This window comes from Caloenas nicobarica, chromosome 7 (genome assembly GCF_036013445.1).
Source record: "Caloenas nicobarica isolate bCalNic1 chromosome 7, bCalNic1.hap1, whole genome shotgun sequence".
Lineage (NCBI taxonomy): Eukaryota > Metazoa > Chordata > Aves > Columbiformes > Columbidae > Caloenas > Caloenas nicobarica.
The window spans coordinates 735,819-756,938 of record NC_088251.1 but is presented as its reverse complement, the minus strand read 5'-3'; the positions used below and the strand labels follow the sequence as shown (position 1 = coordinate 756,938).

General features: G+C 46.9%; 1 protein-coding gene across 20 annotated transcripts in view; it reads left to right on the top strand.

Annotated features, from left to right (window-relative positions):
* JAKMIP3 (Janus kinase and microtubule interacting protein 3) overlaps positions 1–10,116 on the top strand; it is a 33,250-nt gene extending 23,134 nt beyond the window's left edge. For 9 of the 20 annotated variants that reach the window (XM_065638586.1, XM_065638587.1, XM_065638583.1 and 6 more), the window contains 9 exons: positions 29–127; positions 1,070–1,168; positions 1,258–1,311; positions 3,271–3,336; positions 3,757–3,825; positions 3,900–3,977; positions 7,817–8,020; positions 8,344–8,409; positions 9,341–9,391. In XM_065638586.1, coding sequence (XP_065494658.1) covers positions 29–127; positions 1,070–1,168; positions 1,258–1,311; positions 3,271–3,336; positions 3,757–3,825; positions 3,900–3,977; positions 7,817–8,020; positions 8,344–8,409; positions 9,341–9,391 — 786 coding nt within the window. Of the gene's footprint in view, positions 1–28; positions 128–1,069; positions 1,169–1,257; positions 1,318–3,270; positions 3,337–3,756; positions 3,826–3,899; positions 3,978–7,816; positions 8,021–8,343; positions 8,410–9,340; positions 9,414–9,969 lie in introns of those variants that run through there. The other 11 variants (XM_065638585.1, XM_065638582.1, XM_065638591.1 and 8 more) reach the window with 5 other exon arrangements.
* The last annotated feature ends 11,004 nt before the right edge of the window (positions 10,117–21,120 follow it).

The window sequence follows — 21,120 nt, the reverse complement described above, 5'->3', positions numbered from 1 at the left end:
TGGGCTAACGTGTTGCTTTATTTTGCAGATAAAGCAGATGGAAGCCGAGGAAGCTCGCTTAAAACACGATGTCCAGGATGCGAAGGATCAGAACGAGCTCCTGGAGTTCAGGATCCTGGAGCTGGAAGTGAGCACATGCTGCAGGGACAGCCCTGCCGCGGGCTGGGGAGCGAACCGGGGGCACCGCGGGCTGGGAACCCCCCACCGTTACTGTGAGACACACATTGCACTGATGAGACCACAGGGTTTGGGACAAAGTGCTAATAAGAGAGAAAAACAGACGAACACGCAGGGATCAATAGTGATATCTTGATAGGTTGTTCTGGCAGTCTTACTGCTTAAGTAATTTTAAAATCCAGGAGATCGGCTCACGATGTAGATACACGTTTCACTATACTCCATCTGTTATGAACATGCAGAGAGAGAAAACCAGAACAGATCACACATGGGAAGGCAAAAAGTAAAAGGAACTTCTTTTTCATTGCCGTGTTTCGTCTCTCGCTAAACCTGCAGAGAATGAATCACATGGCCTAGACCGCTCTATCGACTCCACTGAGCTGTCTGTTTTCTGTATCCTTACCTGGATGAACAGAATCTGTAAGCTCTTGGAAACTGTTTTCCAAATTCTCAAAGAGAGATTAACAAAGCAACCACTTACAAGAAAAAAATTAAATGCTATTTATATTACGCTAGGTACAAGTGTTTAGTTTTGTTCAAATATATTATGTAGTCAAAATAATAGGTAAGTGGTCGTGATGGGCGCCCAATGAAGCCGCACGGTGGGAAAATCCCAGTGCTGTCAATCTGTATGTCTGCCCTGCTTTGCAGTGAGCTGGGGTTGTCCCCGTCAGCCCCCAGTGCCTCCCAGCAGCAGTGTCCCCTGCTCCCAGCTGTGCCAGTAGCCATGGGCTGCAGGGAAAGGGTTTCCATGCTCTGCACCCCAAATAAAGCCACCCTGCGGCAGCATTGCTTTGGGACGCCTGCTATCAGAGTGGCCTTTTTCGAACCATACTGATCGAGTTCTTGGTGAGCTGCGGTGTGACATCCCAAGCACTTGCTGTCATTTCAGGAGAGAGAAAGACGCTCGCCTGCCATCAACTTGCACCACGGCCCGTTCCCCGAGGGGAAGAGCCCTCTCCAGGTGTACTGCGAGGCAGAAGGTGTCACCGTAAGGGATTCTCCTTTCCTGCTCTCCCTCTCGTAAACGAAACCAGCCGCTCTGTTCTGACTCCTGGTTTTCCATTTCTCTCTTGTTAGGACATAGTAGTAGCAGAGCTGATGAAAAAATTGGACATTTTAGGGGATAACGCCGTAAGTGTATGTTCCTTTAATAAATTGTGCATGCTTTGGTAAATATTTGTCCTCGTGTGAAGCGAGCAGAGCCTTCTTGGTTTGCTGCTGCACAGCCTGTCCTGCCTGTGCTCAGAGCTGGCGCTGCCAGCCAAGCCTTCGCTGGCTTTTGGAGATTCTGTTATAGCCTTCTGGCCAGCGCCGTGGGGGACCTTGCTGTCACAATATTGCTTTTAAAGTTTCAATTATTTGGAAAATATTTTGAAACTTTGGTTTGGGTTTGGTTTGTTTTCTGGTCACTGTTCACACATGGTTTGTTTATTTGCTTACTCTGCACTTGCTTTGCTTTGCTTTTGCATTTTGGCAGCTGCGTATTTTAATTTTGTCTAATAACCTGTAAGCCTTTGATAGTAACCAGGATATTAAACAAAAAAAGTCACAACAGCAGCATGAAAAGAAACACAATAGAAGAAATGTATGTATATAAAATATATATATGCCCTCATATATCTGCACACTCTGCCCCACAAAGTCAAGCCAGGAGTTAGAGGAGGAGCTGAAACACATTGAAGCCGTTAATAATTTTCACCATTGCTGCAGTTATGATATTAACACTGGCAGAAGTGTGAGGAATCCTAAAATCTTTTTAATGCAAAGAATAAAAAGAAAAGATACACATAAGCTTAATTGCCTAAGAGCTAAGACTGACCCTACTAATGTGTAGAAAGATAATACCCATTAATCTATTAATCCCTGTACTAATGTTGTCTTCAGTGAAATTATTAATGTCAGGGTAGTCCCAGGCAGGGTCCCAAGCAGGCGACTGGAGAGAAACAGGAGCAGACGAAGCGACAGCTTTTCTCACAGTTTCTATTCCCTTTCTTTTCCTCTTGGCTTCTTTATTTGTATTAATGATCTCTATAGCATTATTTCCTCCTGCTTTATTTTTTCGCTATTACATACAACAGCTAACTTGCAGACGCGACACAAGGTGGAGTTCCCAGTTCTCAGATAGCTCTAAGCTGACCGTAGACCCTCGTTATCACGGTTTTTTTCTTGTTTCCGCATGTTGGACAGCACAGGCTGAGCCCCTGCTGGCAGACCCGGGGGTGCCCGTTGTCCTGTTGGGCTGTAGGGAGTCTGGGGAAGCAAACCCGCGTCCCGCCTGGGATTCCAGCATCTCTGTCTGTTTCTCACTTGTGTTTCTGTAAAGCCCCCCCCAGCAGCTTCAGCTGAGCTGTTGTGAGTTCAGTGTTGCTCTGAGGAAGGCAAACCCTGGAGCCAGTACGTCTAGGAGCAGGTCAGCGGGGAGCGGTGCGTCCCCATCGTCACCCTGTGTCCCCATCGTCACCCTGTGTCCCTGCTCCCCAGGGACCCTGGGCAATGACAGCCAGCGCCTCGCTGGCTCTGAGCAAATACGGGTCCCTAACTAGGAGTCACCTCTTCTACTAAGTAAGACCCAAGTTTGGGGTGAAATGCCAAACATCGTTCCAGTACTTCAGTTTTTTAGGAAAGCAACAAAATCTGGGTTGAATAGCTAACATCTTAACCGATGTTTTCCAAAATCATCATTTGGCTGTGCAAAATAAGGTTTGTGTATTAACTTACTGTGCGTATAATGGACTTAAGGCCTGGAGACTGCATCTCTTTTCTCAATAGCACATTGCGCTGAGCTTGATCTTGTCTTGTGTAACTGTACGTCTATCCCCTGTTGGGTGAAAATAGATCCAGTGTCACCTTTTTTTTTGGTAAATGTGAGAATTTTAGAAGAATTAACTATATGTATGATAAGAATTCAGCATGAATAGTTACAATTGTTTTTACAACAATGTTACATTACAATACTAGTTTTCTTTGCCTTAGTTTATTATTCCTCGAACATACTTAATTTCATATTTATTTAATACAGCAGTGGCCCAAGTAGTGGATTAATAACCAGACACTGGGATTTGTTGTAATTTTATTCTGCTTTTGGTGCAGAATCTGACCAATGAAGAGCAAGTAGTTGTCATACAAGCAAGGACAGTTCTCACGCTGGCAGAAAAGGTAATAACAGCTGCATCACTCGTCAGTAAACGCGTGTCATGAAAGCATCTGACCCTCTCAGAACAGTTCGCTTGAAGCCACGGTGATGTAAATGATAGCTTAATCACCAAGTGCCATTATTCTTTACGTGGAATTACACTTGCACCAGTTTTTGTCATATTAAAGGCAACATTCAGGCAATACAGGCAGATGTTGCTTATTTTAAAATGTTACTTAATTAGCAAAATTATGTTAGAAGGTAAATGGCTTGGCTTTGAAATAATGCTTTTTTCCCATCACCAGTACATATAAAAGAAAAAATGTGATAATATAGTTAATTTTCCCCTTTATTTGGTGACTGTACCGAAGTACTTGCAGTGTGTGCTGACACCCCGTGTGGTCACTGCTCCTCGGGCTCACTTTGCTCTGCTTTGTGCATAGTGGCTCCAGCAGATCGAGGTGACGGAGTCTGCGCTGCAGCAGAAGATGCTGGACCTGGAGAACGAGAAGGTACCGAGGGGGGCGGGAAGGGGCCGGGGAGCAGCAGCAGAGCCGGGCACCCACCGCCTCTGCTGTGTCCCCAGGAGCTGTTCAGCAAGCAGAAGGGCTACCTGGATGATGAGCTCGACTTCAGGAAACAGTCCTTGGACCAGGCTCACAAGGTGAGGAGAGCTGGTCTCGGCTGAAGTCTGACACCTCAACTGACTTCCCGTGGCGGGTATTAATATGTGTGGTCTGTCCTCTATAGAAAAACTCTCTGCTTTGGGCAGTACTGCTCGTGGAGTGACCCGAGGACTAAATAGGCTGAATTTTAAACAAATCCTCTATACTATGCGCTAATGATGAGTTCCTTATGGACAGAGTTCCACGTGTTTGGGTGATCCTTGCAGGATTAGGACCCAAACATTAACTTAACACAAGTTTTTATTTGTAGAGGTTTTGGTAAATGACTAATAAGAAAATGATGTTTTCAGTAACTTTTCCTTTCAAAATAGAGGTTTTAGCCTAGACATTTCCTTAGACCTTAGATTACAGCCTCTGTAGCCAAAACAGCTGCAAATATTCTGTGATTTTTGTGAAGCTGAAATGAAACTGCTTTTAGGTCGGGTTCATCTTTAGCTGATCCTAAGCCATTTAAACCATCTCTTCAGTCATCAGCTGTTTTGTTACCTTCAGTTAGAAAAAAGGTCAATATATACTCATGAAACACATAAATGCATAAATTTTCATATTGATTTATCTCATTCTTTCAGTTCCATTTAAATCTTGAGCAGAGTCACGCTTCCTGAGAAGCCATGAGTATTTATGCTTCTTTTGCTGGATACCTATTATCGGTATCTCAAACCATTTGAGGGAGCTTTTCCTCAGCACGGTTTCTGTTCTTTGAGGATGATTTTTAAGATTGATTTTGCCAAACGCTGAGCTATATCTGGAGCCAGTCTGTGCACAGTGGAAGCCCTGGGAAGTACCCAAGCCCTGGCTTACCTTCAGCCCTGACGCCAGATCATGTCGTGCAGCCTCGGGCCACTCTGAGCAGCAGTTTGGTTCTGCCGAGGGCTGAGCCTGTGGGGTTCATCTTCCCAGATCAGCCCTGAGAGGGGCGATCCTCGGGCATGGGGCGAGCTCTGAAACAGATCTGTAAATCTGAAACGGATCCATAAATCTGAGTACGGGGAAACTTGCAATAGCAGCAGAGTGGGAAACATCATCTGGCATTGCTGGGAACTCATGGAGCATCATGGAGCCTGGAGCCTTGGCCGTCCATCCCTCAGCATCCCTGTGGCTCAGGGCCAGCCGCTCGCCCTCCTCTGGGAGGTGGGTCCCCAGGTCCAGGATCCCAAATTTACCAAAGGGCCAACAACAAGAAGCTCCTTGGCGCTGCCTCTCCTGGAGGAGGAACGAGCATAACGAATGTATCGCAGCCCACACAGGACTGGCTGAGGGTTGTTTGCATTGTCCGGTGTTCTTTAACGGCGTCAGTGAATGTCCCCAGGCAAAGCCATGGTCTTTGCTCCTGGCACAAATGCAGCCTGAAAGCAACAAGAAAGTTTTGTTTTGCCTCAAAATTCAAGTGGGAAAAGCTCTTTAGATTTGTATAATTTGTTTCACTTCCATGTTTCCTTTGTGCCCCTTGGGATGAGGAGCTACTAATCTTCCCCCGCTACCTACAGCAAACAAGATTACCAGCTGGAACCGCTAAGCTTTTTGCACGGTTTTCACTCCCTTTGGTTGCTGACGGGGGATTTGGCTCACATAGAGACTCCTGACACTGCTGCTGCTCTGGAGACCCTGAATTTCCCCACGCTCCTTGTGCTTCACAGTCAGAGCAATCAGAGAGGGATGGCGGTTGTATAGTGGAGGTTTGGGGCCAACAGAAATCCACGTTTCAAATAACAGCATTTTATTGAGACATGGTAAGCAAGGACGTTGGCATTATTTTTAAGAGTGAAAGCAGAATCTTCTTCTGAGACCTGACGTGATCTTCCCCACAGAGATACCACGGTTGCTGTCTTTCAGTTACCATCGGTATCTGTAACTCCTGCCACGGTGTTAGTGTTGTAAATGCTTGTGCTCTTCTGTCCTGACTCTGCTGACACAGTAAGAAAACACCAGGTGGAAAACCTTGATGATTTCGAGTTGACCTGAATTATCACAGCAGACATCTATGGCATTTTCAGACAGCCTGTCTAGAGGTTCAAGCCGCACTGTTGCAGTTGTGTTCTGAGACACAGAGCTCTGCAGGGTTCAAACCACACCATTGCTGCAGTGATGTTCTCCTGAGACCACAGAGCTCTGCAGGGTTCAAACCACACCATTGCTGCAGTCGTGTTCTCCTGAGACCACAGAGCTCTGCAGGGTTCAAACCACACCATTGCTGCAGTGATGTTCTCCTGAGACCATAGAGCTCTGCAGGGTTCAGACCACACCATTGCAGCAGTGATGTTCTCCTGAGGCCACAGAGCTCTGCAGGGTTCAAACCACACCATTGCAGCAGTGATGTTCTCCTGAGGCCACAGAGCTCTGCAGGGTTCAAATCACACCATTGCTGCAGTCGTGTTCTCCTGAGGCCACAGAGCTCTGCAGGGTTCAAACCACACCATTGCTGCAGTCGTGTTCTCCTAAGGCCACAGAGCTCTGCAAGATGCCACCAGCTTTGGAGAGGGTGTGCAAAAATGCCATCAGTTGCTGCTTCCTATCTGGCTCTATGTCAAACTTGCTGAAGAAGATTTTGTCGTGTTGTTGGCTTGCATGAAGGAATAACGTTCATCTTGGACTTTAAGCAGAAGACATTGTCTGGCCAGGTCACCTGCCCCAGGAGGGTACCAGGCTGGGTCACCCTGGGGAAACGTTGCCAGTCCGTGTCCTACACACTTGTGTATCTCAGTAAATCTGGAGGGTACATCCATCACCGTGAGACTGCAGGAGCAGGGCCCAGCTACCAGATCTATTTTTCTTGAGCATAAAGCCTCTTAGAGCTGGCAGCTCTGCCAGAGGATGTGCTGGAAATGCCTTCACATGGGCATTTTAATCTCGTTGGTACAAGGCACTGTAAGCACTCAACAGGAGTATTAAGTGGTGCCGTATCCTCTCCTGCTGCTGACACAACAGCCGGGAAAGGTGAATGGAGAGACTGAACATGACATTTAAAAAATATCTGTAACTCACAGAATAAGTCTCTTATGAACATCTTTCTCTTTTCCCTTTTTCCTTTCCTTTTTTTTTTTCTTTTTGCCTTTTCTCCCCATGGCTATCTCCCCATCTCCAGAAAGGAGAAGCTGACGCTCATGTATTTTTGAGAGGCAGACTGGGCTGGCCCAGGGCTGGCCCAGCCCCAGTGCTGCTCAGAGCCCACGGGGTCACATCAGACCACGGTGGTTTATCCCATCCTGAGCTTCCTGCTCCATCCCGTGTGGGATGCTCAGAGCCCACGGGGTCACATCAGCCTGCAGTGGTTTATCCTGTCCTGAGCTTCCTGCTCCATCCCGTGTGGGATGCTCAGAGCCCACGGGGTCACATCAGACCACGGTGGTTTATCCCGTCCTGAGCTTCCTGCTCCATCCCATGTGGGATGCTCAGAGCCCACGGGGTCACATCAGACCACGGTGGTTTATCCCGTCCTGAGCTTCCTGCTCCATCCCGTGTGGGATGCTCAGAGCCCACGGGGTCACATCAGCCTGCAGTGGTTTATCCTGTCCTGAGCTTCCTGCTCCATCCTGTGTGGAATGCTCAGAGCCCACGGGGTCACATCAGCCTGCAGTGGTTTATCCTGTCCTGAGCTTCCTGCTCCATCCCGTGTGGGATGCTCAGAGCCCACGGGGTCACATCAGCCTGCAGTGGTTTATCCTGTCCTGAGCTTCCTGCTCCATCCTGTGTGGGATGCTCAGCACACACCCTCTGCTGCTCCTCTGGCCTTCCTGGGGGAGGATTTCCAGTTCCTCGCAAAATCCTCATCCGACCAGAAACAAGGTCCAGCTGACAGCCTTATATTGTTTTTGATTAGCAAATTCTGGAATTAGAAGCCATGCTCTATGATGCCCTGCAGCAAGAAGCTGGAGCCAAAATTTCCGAACTTCTTTCAGAAGAGGAGAAAGAGAAGCTGAAGAGCGCCGTAGAGCAATGGAAGCGGCAGGTGATGAGTGAGCTGCGGGAGAGGGACGCCCAGATCCTGCGGGAAAGGATGGAGCTCATTCAACACGCACAGCAGGTGGGTGCTGGTGCGTGGGCACAGTGAGATTCGGGGTGGGACGGTCCCTTGGATGGAACCGTGATGAACCCGGGAGCACCAGCCTCTCCTCATAGAGCTGGCCCAGAAATGGCTGGTCCTGGGGCCAGGATTTGAGTGGCCTTGGATAATCCCTGCAAACAGGGCGTCTTGATTTTCATGAATTCATTTACAGCTTAAAACCCTTTTTTTTTTTTCTTTAGAAGGGCAAGCACATACAATTTATATCTCAAAAAATAATGCATCTTCTGGGTACATCTGTATTTGGTTGGTTAATAAATATTTTTTTATTTGAAATCTGACAGAGAATTAAAGAGCTAGAAGAAAGAATTGAAGGCCAAAAAAGACAAATAAAAGAGTTAGAGGAAAAGGTAAGGTAATGCAGATGAAACAGTTTTTGTATGTGCACATGACCATATATTCATTTCACCTTGGCTAAGAAAACAGCCTTATAAGAAGTTTGTGTTCGTTAGTGCAGTGAGCTAACGTGAGGAAACCATTTTGCATTTGCATTAGTCCCTCTGAGAAGGAAAGGTTACCAGCTTAAATGGAGTCTTTCCTTCTGTTATCCTTCAGTAAAGTCCTAATCGCAGGGCTTGCAAGGCCGTGGGCTCCACGTGCCTGGGCAGGGATGCTGGAGGGCTGCTGGCTGCAGAGGGGGAGGTCTTCCTCGGGGAAAGGATTCGGGATCTTTCCTCCTCTCGCCTGCAGCATCTGCACGTGCAGTGGTGCAGACCTGCCCTCCAAGGGAACGAGGGGGTTCCCTCTCCTCTCCTCTCCTCGCCCACAGCCACAGTCGCTGTCGCCACAGTCGCTCTCACCACAGTCAATGTCATGGAGCTTTCTCCGGTCAAGGCATAACTGTTGAATTTCACCCCAAAAATGACCCTCATCTGAAGCCATCTAGTGAAATTTCCAGGGGAGAACTTGTTCTGGTACAACAGGGGCTGAGCTGGACTTTCACCTGGAACCAAACCCAAACCTTAGCAGTGTGGGTTTGGGGTATTTTTTGAGGTATCAGAAGAATTCAGCTGTTGGTTTTTTCCTCCCCATTCTCCCGGAGCCCTGCGCTGGGCTGGGCTGGGCTCTGCTGGGCAGAACGACTCTCAGCATGTGGGAGCTGCTGGGTTCTGCTGAGCCCAGCCGAGCCCCGGCGCTCACCGCACCCTTCGCATTTCTTCTCAGCGGCAAGTTTTGTTGTACTCTGTCTGTAACCACAGCTTATTTCTCAGCTAAACACACTGTAAACTCTTATTCTCTTTCTTCTCTTCCATTTTTTCCTCTCCTCCCTCCCCTTTTCAGTTTTTATTTTTGTTTTTATTTTTCTCTTTAGCTTTCATTCTTTGGTCATAGCCCCTCAGGCTGCACACAGAAGGTAAGTGCTCGGATCACCTCTGCTCTGCCTTCCTCGTCCTGTTTAGCACCAGAGCCCTCCCCTTACTGCTCAGGCCTCCACAGTATTGGGGGTTCCCTGGGATCCCCCCAAAATGGAGATCTCTAAAGCCACCGCTCCTTCTCCTGCACAGCTGGGCTGACTCACTAACAGCTGGATTAAACCCCTCGCATTAGCTTGTCCTGTCTTCAGGCTGAAAAGCCAGAATGGCTTGGGGGCAACGTGTCATTTATATAATAAATGTGTTTCTCCCAGCGTCACACCTTAGGACCCTAGATATTGCCCAAGCCCACCTTTTTTCCCATGTAAATAAGAGATAAAATGCCAATCTGTCCTTCTGGAGATGGCAGAAATTACCACATTGAGGGGAACATTCCCTATGAGTCATCAGAATCGATAGAATACAGCACAAATCCTTTTTTTATCAGTTGTACAACTCACACAGATAGTTATAAATATAAATCTTACAGAAATTTCATGCATGTTATTTTTGGCTAGACATACTTTTTTTGATCCATGTTTTTAAATCCTGTTTCAGCCTACCAAGGAAGCTAGAATTGCTTCTACCATTATTAACAGGAAGACAGCACTGATTACCGAGGCAGAAAAAGAGACATTGCCGTTTCAGACACCCCAAATATCTCTCATATTTTGCTACTGGCGATGGAAGGTGCAATCTTTCTGACCCTTTTGGACTGAAGCTCAGCTTGGGTATGTGGAAACTTCTGCACAGGTGCCGTCTGCACCGCTGAAATCCCTGACTGAGCGTTTGGAAAAGCCAGAACTAAGCCGAAGAAGAAGAAAGCCAAAAACCCCCTCCCTCCCCTACCGCCACGGCTCCTCCCGGGGCCCTGGCTCTGCTGCTTGAAATCGCTCTCAGCTTTATGCGAGGAGCGGTATCCTTATTCAGATAAACTGAATATATTTGGGTTCCCTGCCAAGCAGGGAGTAAATTGCTTCTCTGTAGAAGTGACCGTGTCCTGTTTTATACGTCACGCATTTGTATTTGTTATTCATAGTTATTTAAAAATCTGTCTTGAAAGAAGATTTTGGGAAGAGTTCCAGAGGGAGTAACTCATGAGAAGATAAATGCAAATGAAAATGAAGTGTTTTGTTCCAAGGTATTTCTTCATGACACAGAGTATGTCCTATGGTTTGTTGAATATCCCGCAAGCCCAGTTTTAGGGAAAAACATGAAGCTATGTTCAGGAAATCAAGTTGGAAATTTTTTTTGAGCTTGCAGTAGACCATGGCCTGCAGCACGATGAGAAGGACAGTATAATAATTTATAATTTGCTCTCCCTGAATGATGACAAAAGGCTTAACATTGTCCCAGCAAAAAGTTCGACCTGGAAGAGAGTGAATGTTAAAACACATGATCCCTGATCTGCATGCTCAGGGCTGGGGGACGCGGCGAGAGGGAACAGAAGGTTCTATCACCTTGGCAGGGGAGCACGAATACTGCAGAGCCCCAGCCCAGAGCCAGGCAGCAAAATGCATCCTCTGGAAAAAGAGGTAAAGGAGGAACAATCCAGAAGAAATCGCACAGTGTGATTGCGCGTATGGGCCGTGCAGGAGCGCGCGGAGCCGGGGCTGTGGGACGGCAGGAGCGAGCTCCCGGTGCGGATCCCGAGGTGCAGGAGGCGGTGGAGGAGCTGCCCGTCCCTGGAGACGTGAGACAGGAGGAAACACCAGCTCCGGACAGGTGAGATGCACCGATCAACTGGAAACCCCTTCGTTATGTGACTGTATATACTGTGTAACTCCCTTGACACGGCTGGTAGTCTCTCTTGCTCAGGTTAAAATGCTTCTGAGGATCACACAGTTACCAAAGTGTTTATGTAAACATTATTTATTTACCTCTATCTTACTTTAGTAATTTAGATATTGAGTTTCAGTATGATATAATCACAAATGCTGACTTTATGCTTTTAGATCAGTGGTCACTCAACAAAAAATTACTAGGGAGGTCATGAAATACACTGTCTAATTTGTATGAACAGTGAGTAGTCATGCAACTTTTAAAAAAAATATGTTTTAAATGCAGCAGATTAAAATATTTTTCATTTTGCATTGAAAAGTAAAATAGTAGTCAGAAAAGTATTTTAATTCACAATTTCACTTGTTTTCTAATTGATGCTGGTAAAGCGTTACTTGGCAGGTGAACATGATGGGGACAGTAGCAGCGGTGACCCCAGCACTGTCTGGAGCTCCTTTATTTAAGAATATTGAAGAATATAGAGATGTTAGACAGGGGACCAGCACCTGGCAAGACAGCTGGCGAGAAATCGCCGCTGCCACCGCCTGGGCGAGTCTGTCGTGCCCAGAAAGACCCATGCTTGCTGAACTCTGCTCTCTATCCCAAAATGAGCGAAAATACTCCCATTTCCAAAAAATAAGAATCTGTAATAGAATTCAGTCGCTCCTGTGGATAACGCTCAGGATAAGTCTGTGAACAGGCAAACCAAGAGGCAAATCCAAGCACTTCTCTATTGGGTGAAGGCCGGTTCTGCTCTGGGTCCTGCTGGGGCTGCCCCAGCGCTTGTTCGCTTGTCCCTCCCTTGTGATACCCACGCAGGGCTGGGCTCTGCTGTAAAGCAGGACTGTCTCCCTGTACGTCATCCCATCCATTTCCTTTCTTTCTTTTTTATTTTCCAAATACTTCTTCTAAGCAGAATGTCTATCAAATCTGAGTTTGAACCTCTCTCAGATCTTAAGGTGTTTGAGTGCAGGTTACTGATTGCTGCTTTTCAAGGCCGTCAGACACGGGACGTCTGCGCACAGGGGGTCCGAGACCTGGTTTGTCTGACGCGGTGCCGCTGAGCTCGTCTGCGCTCAGGGTCAGCTGTGATGGTGCAGACTCTTCTCAGAGCTCTGCCGTGGAGGAGCCAGCAGCAGGACCAGGCTGCGGAGGGGCTGCAGCAAACGCACCGGGAATCCCCTGCACCAGCCGCCGCCTCGGGGCCGCTTGCTGGCCTTAAGCAGATTTAGGAAGTTCGTTATTTTTTGCTGTGTCTTTAAGTCATATTGGAGATTCAAAGCTCCCAGGAATAGGTAGCACAGGCTTATTTCCAAATAAACAAGTTGCCAGATAAACTAAGAGAAATTTTTCTTGATACTAACTTATGTGGAAGGGCATGAGCACCCTCAAATTTGTAATATTTTTCCTAATTATCGTATTTTAATTAAAAAAACAAACAACGGCAAGACCCAGAACACATTTATTTTAACTCTATTTTCAAAAGCAAAGAACATCTGACAAAGATAAGTAGCATTTTTAAAGAATTCTACTTGGAACCTCCACGCCTGTTCTGTCAGACACGCCTGCTGTTTCTTCTCTTTACATCAGACACAGAAGTAAGTTCTGCTGCAGTGGCCATTGACTGGCAAATGCAGTAATTAGTGTTTCCTTTTTGAAATACGCAAATGACAGAGCACTAGGCTCTGTGCTACAGCAAATGCACATTTTCCTGCAAGCTTGCCGTTGAATGCCCCTGCCTCCCTGCCTGTGTGGGTGATGTCTAGAGAGAGGTGCGTTCCTGCTCTTCTGTGCTGAGCTGGAGCACACACAGACACCCCGGGGGCTCCCCGGAAAATGGGATGACTTGTGCAGCCCAGGTTTGCATAAGGAACATCTGCACTCGATGCACAAGCTTGAACTTGAATGCTCACACTTTGGGAAGGCAGCAATACGTGTCTAAGTGTATATTCAGTCAAATCCTAAATGAACTTGGGGAGCTGAAAAGTTGTACCTAATACCATACTCTTTGTGTGTGTGTGTGTGTGTGTGTGTACACACAAATGTGAAATGCAGCTGTGAGCCTGGCATGGGAAGGAGTCCGTAAATGTCTGAGGAAAAGGAGTAGTTGCCCATCATGACCGCACAATATCTTTTGTAACTAAATTCCTTCTGATAAATACATTCGAGGCGTTATGTCACGTTACTCTGGACTGAGACTGACAGAGATAAAACTGGAATGACAAAAGTAGGTCATGTGCTCACCCTTGCAAAGAGATATTCCTGCTGTGAAGAAGGATCTGGTTTGATTCCCGACTGTAAGGTTTCCCGTTGGTAACAGGGTCGTACTGTAATTACAGTCTTAATTATTTTAATCTTAAATAAATCGTCGAAAATATTAATGTTAAAAGGAAACGGTTTACATTTTGTCAGCGATAGGAGGATGGAGGGGATACCTCGGGCTAAAAGGAGCGTGGGGAGATCGTCTCCCAACACCCGTCAGTGATGCTGAGCAGCGGCAAAGCAGCTTTAGGCTCAGCGTGGACCATGACCTCAGACAGCAACCCACCCCTTCTCAGATCCTCTCGTCCTTGTGTTTCTTACACCAGTATAAATTCTTTTTAAAAGTGGTCTGAACACTTTTAAGAATATACAATGTATTTCCTGCACTAGGCGGCAGTTGGAAATACCAATTTCAAATCTTCAGGATCAGATAATGTTGTTCACCACGGGTGGCAGGGGCGGGTGCCGTTTCTGCTGGTGAAGCCTGTGGAGCTCCCACCGGGGTCACCTTCTGCGCCTGTCTGGAGCTGCGGGTCAGCCTCTTGGGTTTGCAGGCATTACTTTTCTTTAAATTGCTTCATGCGTTGATCCCATAGTCAAACTGCTTTTTTGTTGGTGTGTTTCAGTTGTCAGAAGAGGTTGGGTTTTTTTGAGGTCAGCAGCACATTTTTCCAGAAATGATCCACAGGGGAGCTGGCGAGCTACTGGAGCTTAAATTTTCCTGTAATGTTGTATCAGCTGCCTTCTGAATATATACATTCATGCATTTTGAAAGGGGTTGTAAATGGCTTTCTTCACGGGAGTACAGCGGTAAAGCTAATGAGCTACATTGTTAGAATACTAATTGGCAAGTCTTTGCTGTGCACGATGACCCCGAACAGCTTTGTTTGAAGTGAACTGTGCAGGGGAAATTCAAGCCATCAAGAAGACTCCAGTTGAGCAAACAGTACTCGTGGGAAGATACAGAGGAAATTACTCAAAGGCTGCTCATTTTTACTGCCATGTAAATCTTGTGTAACTTTCTTGATATCAGTAAAGAGCAGGATGTAGCTTAGCAATAATAAAGTGATTTCTGGCAGACTAATTGTTGTCAATTTATATAAAAGCGTAGGGTGTCTCGTTGCACAGTATTTCTGCTTTAATGTTTCAGGGCTGTTCCAGACTGAAATGCACAGAAGTGACAATGTCAGTCTGAATTTTCAGATGAGATGAGATGGAGGTCCTGGGGCAGCACGGCTGGTGCTGCGGGACAGGGCAGGTTCGAGACACGTCTGGCAAAGTTCTTCGGTCACGGAGAGGTCTCCATTTATAAAGACACTGCTGTTTACTCTTTTGCCAACTCTCGCAGGAAAATAATTTGAGGCAGACCTGTTGAGATTTTCCTTCTGAGTAGAACATCTGGTTTATTATGGCAGTTGTGCTTCCTGGGCAGGTTAGGCAAGGGCAGTACCTGCGACAATTCTTTACGTTATCCTCTCTAGGATCAAGACGCCCAGGTTCCTATTTTATTGTAGGGGTATCTGGTATACAGCGCGATTCACATGGCTGTTCTTACACCTGTGGGAAGTAGCAAAGAGCTTTCTCAGAGTGTAAACATGCTGTGAATTTGCGCACAGCAGCAGTTCTGTGTCGTGGCTGCTGCGCCCGGAGAACCTGGGGAGTTTCCGTCCCGTGTCTTTCTCTCAGAAGGAAAATTGCAGATGTGCTCCCGGCAGAGCCTGGAGTTCAGAACAAATCCCCACAGAGACATTTCTGTGTAAACTGACCGTTTCTGGGGCGTCTCACAGGCTAGACATGCTCAGCAGTGGGTGTTGTTTCACATCTGTATCATCAATGTAAGGTTTTTGTTAGGGGAAAACAACAGGTCATCATTATAATTGAAATACACATTCAGCATAACTCGGTACAGGTTTGCATTGTCGAAGCCTGGTCCACGGAGCTGTTTTTAGAGGTAATCATTCATTTAATTGTTCATTTACTCCCAGGCAGAGCAGATTCAGTTGTCGTTAAGTCTGAAGGGTTCTTCCCCTTAATTTTATTCCTCCTGAGTTCTTGTAAATAACAAGGACACAGATTTTTATAATGTGTCAAACTCAGTAATGGCCTGATGAATTAAATAGCTGAAAAATCTATTATAAAGTGAACTTAAAAAAAAAAAAGCATTGTATTTGTAAATTAGCATGTTTGTGTACACACCCCTTACATATATATACACAAATACATTTATATATGCACAGCAGTAATTTGCGAGGCTTGCAGCAGTCAGAACCTTTGGGGAAGGTGTTATCCTGATATATGGTTTTTTTCTTCCTTTGCTATTATGTATTTTTGAACATACTCTAGCATAAATTTGCGGGAACCTTTTCTTTGTTCCTGTCAGGAACCTGATCCTTTCACTTCTGATAGAGAGATGCACAACAAAACACTTAAATATTATCTGGAGAATCAAATTTTAAGTGTAAATGCAAATTAGCTGGATTAAACTTAATTTTTTGTGACTAGTTCAAAGTGCTGTTAGACACAACTTTTTGTGAATTCATGCTCTTTATTCATGAAATTTTCACATAACAGGCCTAAAAAAATCATACAATTATGTGATAGTATCATGTCAGGGATGCTGTGTATCCCTGCCTGTGCTATTATGTGTATATAGAAGCATAAAAATATGAAGATTTTGGTTTGGGATGGATCGGGAAGGGTCACAATTCTGAAGACTTTTTAGTTAGATAATTAGGTGAGAATAATGAATATTCAACTTACTGTGTAGTATTAGCTATTAGGATGCTGTGTTGAGGAAAAGGAGAACATGTCCAAGCAACTAAGACCTGTAATGGCTTTACGCAGATCTGCGGAGGCAGATGTAGGAAATTTTCTTCTGTCAATGGCTTTTTCTAAAGACAGATCGCCCCAACGGCCCGTTTCCTTCTTGTTATAAACAAGCGCACACCCCGGGGCCACAACAAATTGATGAAATGAGTGTCAGAGTGGCTGTCAGGGACACACCAGCACGCGTTAGCAGTGCTGTGACGGTCATGGATGGAAGAGGGCTGGAAAATATTCACACGTCGCCAAATCAGAGCAACCTTTTCGACCTACGCTAATTGTACCAAGAGAGCGACTGTAGGATCCCAAAGGCTGTAAATGTGTAAGTTAACAGATTTATAAGGGTGTCAGCTGTAGCGATGTTTCCTAAAAACTGCTGCGAAAAGGTCACCTAGGAGAGAGCGCGATGTTTGGGTCGGACACAGCTGCCGTCGGGCTGCCATGGGGCTGACGGGTGGCCCTGGGTGCCCCCCGCGCACCCCGTGTTGTCAGCCCATGTTGTCCGCCCGCGTTTGCTGCCCTGGCTGTGTGCTCATGGCTTGACTGGGCTCCCCACCACCTCAAAACCTTCCGAAACGGCGTGTACTAACGCCGCAGCTCATCCTGTATTTGCGCCCTGGTGATCTATAGTAAGAAATAATGCTTGTGAGCAACCGGGTTCTGGACAGATTGTCATGTTTTCGTTATTTTTCTACCTTCCAGAGCTGTTTCGGTGATTTGTTTCCATTGCCCCTCAGAGCCGATGTAGCACAGAAGAGGTGAACCGGGGGGATGCTTTGATTCCCTGCTCTTGCTGCATCCGTTGCTCCGTTCCCTGCAGATTTATTTTGAAAGTACAAAAACTCCATTATTGACTCTTTGACAAGGCCGAGGGGAGCTGAATGGCTTCTTAGTCTGCAGTTCCCAGCAGAGTCGCCCAGATACGAAGCCCCGGTCCCCACTGCCCCAAGGTTTTGTGTCCTCGGCATCCTCAGCCCCCCAGCCCCGGCAGCACGTGGGTGCATACACTGCATAGGGGATTCCAGCCATAAACTTGCTGCTTAGACATCACAAATAGGGATTTCTGTAAGGGTCGAGTGCTAAGGAAGTCTTTAAAATCCACATTATTGCAAACATAGAAGACAAATATTTTAAATTCTTTTCCTTAGCTGGAAAACAAATTGATGCTATTTATATTTTCTGGGTATGTAACAACTAGTGATATTATCTAATATTTTATACAACAATTTATATTTACACAACATGGAAATATATTTTATAGCTATTGTACCATCTTTTTGTACCATAATGACTGTTTTCTGATAGATTTGTCCTTTTAAAAAGCATTCTGTCATTTACCAATTACATGAAAAGTATATGGAAATGTATTACAAATTCACTCATAAGCACCAATTGCCTGTTTGAAATACCACAAATAATTGGGGGATGGTACCAGCAATTAATGTAAACCAGGTTTCTAAAGGGCAAAACAAATAGTTTTCAGTGCAGAATCATCTATTATTCAAGAACAAAGCATGATTAAAATAGATAAATTTAATGTAACCTGCTCTGGTGGGAGTACAAGAACCAAGGCCATGCTGTCACGCGCTGCTTTTTGGATGGTATAGGCATCATCAAATAGTTTTACTTATAAATCTTCTTATTCTCTGTTATACACTGCTTCAAAATCCAACATGAAAAGAAATGCTATAGGCTTCTTCTATGCACAGGTACGTGTGTGTGTAAGAGTATCCAGTTTGTTTCCAAAAGATTTTATCACGAATAAATAATTTGCAATGGGAGGAAACAGCTTTTAAAACCCCGATATTAAACCTCAAAGGATCAACACTATTTGTCCCATGGCGGCAGCAGTTTATAGCGTATCTGTGTCGGATTTCCCCGTCTCCGTTACAGACAGGTGAGCCGCATCGTGCCGCGGCAGCCCTGGCATTCTGCGCTTGCGGGGTGCTGGTGGAGAGCCCAGCTCCGCCCTGCGTGTTCTGTTTGTGGCACGAAATTGTGAAGGGAAGCGGACAGAAAGGGTTAGAACTCAGGCGTGCTGGTTGTTACCCTCGTTAGTCCCGGTCTCACAGAGCTGCGGTGAGGGGAGGTGGTGGCTGCAGGATGTAGGTCAGCGCTGGTGCGGACGGCGGCTGGGGGTTGGTGTCCGAATCCTGAGCCGGCACCTCGCTGGGGGCTGGTGTTCCAATCCTGAGCCGGCACCTCGCTGGGGGCTGGTGTCCCAATCCTGACCCGGCACCTCGCTGGGGGCTGGTGTCCGAATCCTGACCCGACACCTCGCTGGGGGTTGGTGTCCCAATCCTGACCCGACACCTCGCTGGGGGTTGGTGTCCCAATCCTGACCGGCACCTCGCTGGGGGTTGGTGTCCCAATCCTGAGCCGGCACCTCGCTGGGGGTTGGTGTCCCAATCCTGACCGGCACCTCGCTGGGGGTTGGTGTCCCAATCCTGACCGGCACCTCGCTGGGGGCTGGTGTCCCAATCCTGACCCGGCACCTCGCTGGGGGCTGGTGTCCGAATCCTGACCCGACACCTCGCTGGGGGCTGGTGTCCCAATCCTGAGCCGGCACCTCGCTGGGGGCTGGTGTCCGAATCCTGACCCGACACCTCGCTGGGGGTTGGTGTCCCAATCCTGACCGGCACCTCGCTGGGGGTTGGTGTCCCAATCCTGACCCGACACCTCGCTGGGGGCTGGTGTCCCAATCCTGAGCCGGCACCTCGCTGGGGGCTGGTGTCCCAATCCTGAGCCGGCACCTCGCTGGGAGGGTGGTGCCCAGATCCCCAATCCAGCACCAGCTCTGGGCTCCCCGATCCAGGAAGGGGCTGTCAAGCTTCAGGGGTGCCCAGGGCCCCCGGAACAGCCTTTTGGGTTTCAGCCCTATCAGTAGTTATAAAGTGAAATGCTTTTATGCTCATGAATAGTTGTTTTGTGTAGCATATATTTAGTATCAACATAAATGGATAATGTCAGGTAATTTTCCTTCTGTTTGTATATTTGACTATTTTAAGGAGGGAAAAAAATCCAAAGTTTTCCAGATCAGTATGTTCAGGACCAAACTACACCATGGACGTATTCCCTGGGATACCTGCAGCGGGGCTGGAGCACTGGGGGCTCCTGGCCCTGGTGCCCTCACAGGTGAACACTGGGCAAAAGGGACAATGAATTTTGTAGCCAAACCAGCTTTCCCCACTTAAAACCTTAAAACCTGTTTTTTAAATAAAACCAAACTTTTAGCTTTAGGCAGGATGATGCTTCTGTGGAAGATTCTGAATTTTTTGCAGAGACCCATTTTTGCTCAGTAGAGAATTGAGGTGGGGAAGTTGTGTCAGTCGTCTTCAAGCACTCATCTGGCTTGCGCAGTCAGATATTAGCAAAAAATAACTTAAAAATAAGGTGCACTTTTTTGCAGCTGTCATTTGTGTAAGAATTGAAAGATCCGTAACTGGTATTAGCTGGATCTTTAGCTACTGTAAATCACCATAACTTCATTGCAACTAGCAGAGAGTTTCCTTTTTCTTGCCAGGGGAAAAAAAAAAAAAAAAAAGGAACAAAAAAAGGGGGAGAAAAAAAGAGTAAAAAAGAAAAAAAAAAATACAGGTTGTCCCTTCTTACAAGGGACCTGCCCCATCATCTTGCCTGACATAAAACATTCACCGGTGGCTGCAGCCCAGGAGCCCCAGGCTGGTTCTGGCTCCCGGCAGTTCCCCTGAGCAGAAACCTCCAGGCTGGGCAGGACGGGTTTGGTCCCCGCATTCGCGGTGTCTTTGGCCTTTTTGGCAAGGCAGCCGCCGAGGTTACCGGCTGTGACACTGGGCACGCCGTGGAGCACATCCTGCTGACATCCGCTGCACCTTGTTCGGGTGCTCGATCAAATATTATTTCACGTTTTCAGCCAACTTGAGCTTGCCCCCACATTGTAACTGATCATTAACTCTGCCTCACATAAGCAGAGTAAGATACGGTAAAACATTAGTGGGTTGAATTACTGCCTTTGTGGTTTAGTTGCCTTTTTGTTATTCCCTGAACATTTCTCATCTTTTCCCCAGCAATGGCGAGCGGTGCACGTCCAGCGCTAACGCCGCCCGCGTCTCCCAGCCATATGGTCAGTGGTGCTGGCGGAGCGAGGGCAGGTGGCCCATCTGCTGCGTGTCACCGGGACGGGCTCGTCCCCACCGCCAGCTCCCGCCAGGGACACCCCACAGGAGCAGGCGAAATGGGATTTACAGCTCAGCCGGCTGTGTTTGGACAAACCCCCAGCAAATCCCCTTAGTACCATTTGTAAATAAAAAAACATATCGATATATATATAATATAGCCTTCCATTGCAGCCTTGGTAGGAGGCTGCACATAATAACAAGTTAACTAAGGTGATCATTCCTTTTCCACATAAAATCCATAATCTTTGAGGAATTGCAGTTCTGGATTGTTCTGTTTCAGTGAGGCTGCCGTTTTCCAGAAGCAGTGAACATTCAGGTGCACAAATATTCAAGTTCCACCCATTAACACTTTTTTTGACCCATTTTCGCAGCTTTCTGAAAAAAAAAAAAAATTTCTTTGGCAGAAGATTGCATGATGAGAGAATAACTGTGTTCCTTTTAAAACAAGCAAACGTCAGCCCTCCAGACAGTGCCCAGGCAGCGTTTCGGTGACATTCGCGGTGGCAGCGGCTGATCCCCAGCGAGCGCCCAGCACCCCGTGTGCCGTCACCTAAACGCGTTGTGACTGCGCTGCCCAGCGCTGCCTGCTCGCTGGCTGCGGTGACACGCTCGAGCAGAAAACAAAGTGACATCTGCAACATCCAGTGTTGTTTACTCATGATTTCTCCAAGTTCCATGTCTTTTTAGG